The sequence below is a fragment of the Myotis nattereri genome (genome assembly GCF_964212035.1).
Source record: "Myotis nattereri genome assembly, chromosome: 9".
In the NCBI taxonomy this organism is placed as follows: domain Eukaryota; kingdom Metazoa; phylum Chordata; class Mammalia; order Chiroptera; family Vespertilionidae; genus Myotis; species Myotis nattereri.
The window spans coordinates 39,559,293-39,564,823 of NC_138084.1; the positions used below are offsets into that span (position 1 = coordinate 39,559,293).

The window sequence follows — 5,531 nt, forward strand, 5'->3', positions numbered from 1 at the left end:
TGAGCTGTGTCACTTCCTGTGCCCGCACCACACCATCACCCCCATTACCCTGATCCCTCAGTTAGTTAGGATCTTGTTCCCAGCGTCCTTTTGCCCTGCCTGCCTTGAAAGAAGAAATTGGAGCAGTCACAGAGGGAGAGGATCTGGAATCCAAGTCTCTTTATTAACCGCCTGGCAGCCAGGCAGCAGCAGCAGTAGTGTTCCTGGCCGGCCGGCACGGGCCTGGGGCGACAGCCCCTGTCTGGTCTGCCCAGGGCACTGCCAACTGAGACCTCTGCGCCTAGTCTGTGAAAGGACAGCAGCCCCGATGCTGCAAACGGGCGGAGCCACCAATCCCTGTCCATGTCTTGCCACCCCAGCTCCAGGCAAGGAGAAGGGGCTGTTTCTCGGGTACTTGGGGCCCAGCAAAGTCTCTTTACTGACGTTTCTCACCACAGCGGCCTTCTGGGGTCTCCGCTGCCCTCCTCAGACACGCGCTTTCCCAACTCTAGCAGCAGATGGTGCTTGAGTGGGTGCTAGCAGAGCGGCCGTCGCTGATGGCTCTGGACGTCGGCGATGCTTGCGTCTGGCACCAGGTGGCGGCACAGAGCAGGGCTGTCGGAGCGGGCGGAGAGCTGGGCGCACAGAGTAGCGAGGCGGCAGGGCGTGCCGCAGGGCTCGGAGGGCGGGTGGCCCTTATGGTAGAGAAACCAGAAGGTCTGGAACAGCTGCGTGTCGCCCCGCATGCGGTATACCAGGTCGTTCCAGGCGGCAGGCAGCGCATTGGGCAGCCCGTAGGTCTCTAGAGCCCTGTAGAGGAGATGCCAGCGCGGAGTGGCCCCCGGCTCATTAGCTTGAGTCAGGTTCAGGATGTAGGTCTCATGATCCAGGACCACATGAGAGCTCCCGGGGTAGTTGCCATCTATTAAGTAGACCCGGTAACCTACAAGGAGGGAGGGGCTGGCTGGGAACTCAGATTGCAAAGGCAGCAGAGGGGAGAGGCCTCATGCCCAGCCCCTTGCTGGCCTAGGCTCGAACCCGCCCCTTTAACCCAGCAACCACCCCCCTATTTCAACAGCTGCCCTCTGCCTCACTCACCAGGATTCAGGCTGATGTAGGTGGTGGCACTGGGCGCCAGGAAGGCTACAGACAGGGGCCGGCTCAGGGTCTCTTCATCATAGAAGATTTCAAACTCATCCACGTGGGTGTGGCCAAAGAACTGACCAGCCAAGGTGTTCTCGTACCTAGCCAGGGACAAGAATCATATTCAGAAGGGTCTAGGGAGGAGGAGGAATGAACGCCTTCTTTTCCATCCTATTCAAGTACACGGCCTCCCCACAGGGTTGGGGCAGCAGGAATGTTGAGAGGCTCAAAGGAATTTCAATCTTCACTCTTCATCCTCCCACCCCCACCTCCCTCCTACCTGGCTATAATTCGGTAGTAATTCCAGCTCCAGCTTTTCAGGCAGTGCCCTGGGGGGATGTGGCCAATTATATGCACCTGTGGAGAGAGGTAAGGATGGTTATCAGACAAGGAGGGGTTCAGACAGCCCAGGCCAGCTGAGTTGGTACTCCATCTACACTGACTGGCATTTTTGGCCAGAGAGAGGGTGAGTGAACAAAAGGACTTCTAAGGTTGACCTTGAGCAGCACCCCGAGAGAACGCTGTTGTTGGAAGCGTCTCTGCTCACAGATGCTCCAGCTCCAGACAGGAGTCTATTGAGAAGAGCCTGCTGCTCCCCCTCGTTGGGCACCGACGCCATCATGCTCCCCACTCTCCCTCACCTTGTCTCCTCGATCCTCAGCAGCCTGAAGCTCTCCCACCAGCCACTGAAGCTGTCCAGCGGGATCTGTGGAGTTGATCAAGAGCCAGAAGTTCTCACGGGAACAAAAATTCATATTGAGAGAGATGAGGCGGAGGCCGGGGCTTGGGGAAAGGGCATAGAACCCCCCAATTCTGAAATAAAGTGAACACAAGGGGTCAACAGTCATTCATAACCCTGGTCCCGTATGCCCAGTCCTGTGCGAGACATTTGGACGGAGGGCGGAGCCATACAGACCATCTCTACCCTCAAGAAGCTCACACTCTAGCTCAGCGGTTCTCAACCTGTGGGTCGCGACCCCTTAGGGGTCGAACGACCCTTTCACTGGGGTTGCCTAAGACCATCGGAAAACACATATAGAATTACATATTGTTTTTGTGATTCATCACTCTGCTTTAATTATGTTGAATTTGTAACCATGAAAATACATCCTGCATATCAGATATTTACATTATGATTCCTAACAGTAGCAAAATTACAGTTATGAAGTAGCAACGAAAATAATTTTGTGGTTGGGGGTCCCCACAACATGAGGAACTGTATGAAAGGGCCGGGCATTAGGGAGGTTGAGAACCACTGGGCTAGCTGAAGACCAAAGAGCATGATGATAGGGCCCGAGTGACAGGAGAGTGGGCTCTAGGAGTTCAGGGTAGAGAGAAAAGTGAGCCAGAATGGAAAGCAGCGGCCACTCAGGAAAGATGACATGGGCCTGGGTAAGTTGGGGAAAGGTAGGATGTAAACAGGAGGGGAAGGCATTCTAGAGAGGGCCAACATGAGCAAAGCAGCGCTAGAAGGAGAGGGTATGCTGCCAGCCCTGTGAGGAGGGTGTCGGGAGATAAGGGAAGGAGGGGTCAGATTAGGGAGGCCAGAGAGGAGAGCAGAGGAGTCCCACTACAGCAGTCAGACATAATGCCCGGGTTCCCTGCTCCCTTCACTTTCATCCGCCTTTCTTTTCCACTCCCATTTTCCCCTGGACCTCAGGTACCTGAGGGTGTGAAGGGCTTCAGCTGGCAGCCAGGGCTCCCACGCCTTGGCCATGGCCTCGTAGAGCCAGCGGGAGGACTGGTTGCCCTCTATGAAGGGGGGAGGGAAGCCATTGACGGGAGTGCTCTCGTGGTTGCCCACCGCAGGATACACAGGCACTGGCCCCAAGTACTTCTTCACAAGGGCTGTCACAGTGGTCAGGGCCTGCAGCTGGTCCTGGCGAGACTGGTGCCAGACGTTATGGGCGGGGATGTCTCCCGTCCAGTACACCATATCAAAAGGGCCGGCGGGGCCCAGCCCGCTCAACAGGCTCTCCAGAGTCCGCAGGGGCAGGTCACACTTGCTGTACTCGCCCCAGTATCCAGCACCTGGGCGGGAGGGGGGTGGCGGGCCAGAACCCCGGCGGCAACACAGCGGGTCTTCACAGTCAGGGTCTGTGCCCTCCAGGTAGTCCCGATCCCAGTGCAGGTCCGTGAGGAAGAGGACTCGGCTGACAGGGGCACCTGGGGCCGGCGGTTTGGGAGGCTGGGGAGCCGGCTTCGGCACGGCTGGCAAAGAGATGTTCCAAGATGAGAAAATGTCCCAGTGCCCACAGGTGGAGCCCAGGAGCAGGCCACAGGCCTCAGATGGGCTCAGTACTGAGCGTCTCCACACCTCCACCATGTCGTCCTCGAAGAGCTGAACGGCTGACTGGCACACGGCGGGGGGTGCGATCTTCAGCAGCTGGCACAGCCTGGTGGCCAGGGAGCCCACCCGGACCACATTATTCTCTTTCTGTGGCGGAAAGACCCAGTGGTGAGAGGTCAGAGTCAGAACAAGGGGCCAGGCCGTCCCCTGGCTACCACCCTGTGGGCCTCCCTATCCAAACTGGGGCTGGACTGGACCGGTGCCACCATGGCGAGGAGACTTCAGCGCCTCCTCTGCCTCCCACAGATGCTGCCCCGTGACTCAGGCAGCACCAGGCCAGCACTCCTCTCCAGCTCCATTTCAGGCCTTGGTTTGCCCGGTCGGCTTTCTCCGGCACAGTCTTCAGTGTGCCCTGAAGTTTGGGGCGGGCACAATGACAGACTGTCCAGGGTTTGGAGACACACACAGGGGCAGGGCCCTGCTGATCTGGGGAGCCTCACAAAGCTTGCCTAACCACCAGTACTCATCATAACCCGATCAGGGTCAAGGCGGCCCCAGCTGGTCCTACACCCCTGGGTACCTCTTCATTCAAGCCCCTTTTGAGTAGCTAGTACCAGGCACACCCGGCTGGGAGTCCCAGTGTCCGCCCGGCCAGTCATCTGCCCTTGGACAAGTGACTTCACCTCCCTGGAAATCTATCCATTTGTAAAACGGAGACAGCAGCAGTAATGCAACCAGCTCGCAGGCCTGCTTTAACCTGTACGGAAAGGCTAGCACAGCGCTCAGCGTATAATTTGCACTGTTCCCTTACTTCACAAGGTCACCATGGAGGCAGGGCGGCGTACAGCCAGGGGTGTCCTTAAAGGAGAACAAAGTCAGTGAAGGCTTGTGGAGGCCAGCCTTTCCCCGTGGGGGTGCTCTCGGGGCCCGGGCCCTGGCGCTCTCCGGCCCGGCCTGCTTCCCCACAGCCCCCACAGCACTCACCTGCAGTCCGAAGTCGAGGATGGTGAACAGGCTTTTGCAGGCCGGGCAGGTGAGGTTCCGCCATCCAAAGGTGTCCCGGACCTGGGGCGCTAGGCCACTGAAACTGGCGAAATAGCCTTGGGCGGGGAGTGGGTGGGCCGCCGCCGGGGTCCAGAGAGCCAGGGAGGGGAAGAGGGCCAGCGTCAGCGCCATCCCCAGGGTCCCGGGGCCGGGGACCCCGCAGGACCTGTCCGATCGCCGCTCCCCGCCGGACCTGGGGCGGCGCCGGCTGGGAGTTACTCCGTGGCGGGGCATTGCCGGCCGGGCAGGTCGCCTGTCCCGGCCCCGCCAGTCTAGGCCCTGGCTGGCCTCGCAGCCGTGGGCACAGCGCGAGGGTCCGCCAGTTCGCGCGGCTGCTGGCTGACAGCTCGGCGGCGAGCCGCAAAGCAGCTCCACCCCTTCCTCTTCCTCCGTCCCCATCAGCTGTTGGCGGCGGGGGCGGGGGACCTAGACAACGTCCCGGAGGCGGAGTGGGCCGGGCGCGTCCGGGACCCGCCCTTGACCCCGCCCCGGATTCCGCTGGGGCCCTGGCTGCTAGGGTGGCAGGTGAAAGGCGCATCGGAGGTTCCTAGGTGCCACCTCTCTCCAAACCTGCGCTCAAATTCCTGGAATGGCTGACTGCCAGGCCCACCCGGCATTTAACTCGGGAAGCGGGGCTGGGGGCGAGCGGGGCTGGGCAGGGATCCTCCCACTGAGTGTGCTGCCCCGGCCGGGAGGGCCCCTCCCCTCGATTTCCCACCTTCTGGTCCTGGCACCAACCCCCCTGAGTCACCCTGACTGCGAGTCTTTGAGTCACATTTGATTCAGACTTCTGAAGGAAGGGACCTGGGCCCAGGTGGGGGCACCCATACTTTAATTTTGTGGATGCGGAAACCGAAGCTGGCGGATGGTGAATGACTAAGAAGGGGGAAGGAACATCACCAGGGCTGGGAACATGGACTAGAGCTTGGGTCTCCCACCTCCTGTAGCCATGAAGGTAAAAGCCATCATTTATTGAGCTCTGTACATGTTTCCCACACTGATCCAGACACTGTGATGACTAATCTTCCATTTTACCAACCCTCAGAAGCAGGTCTAATAATATCATTACCTCCAC

The 5,531-nt window shown here is 59.4% G+C and overlaps 1 protein-coding gene across 1 annotated transcript; it reads right to left on the reverse strand.

Moving 5' to 3' along the window:
- Positions 1 to 142: 142 nt before the first annotated feature.
- Positions 143 to 5,134, reverse strand: SMPD1 (sphingomyelin phosphodiesterase 1). Its single transcript, XM_081098192.1, has 6 exons — positions 4,397 to 5,134; positions 2,787 to 3,559; positions 1,764 to 1,935; positions 1,403 to 1,479; positions 1,078 to 1,223; positions 143 to 922 (listed from the first exon to the last, which is right to left on the reverse strand). The coding sequence occupies exons 1-6, from the start codon at positions 4,853 to 4,855 to the stop codon at positions 516 to 518; spliced, it is 2,034 nt and encodes a 677-aa protein (XP_080954318.1). The 5' UTR covers positions 4,856 to 5,134; the 3' UTR covers positions 143 to 515.
- Between the last annotated feature and the right edge of the window lie 397 nt (positions 5,135 to 5,531).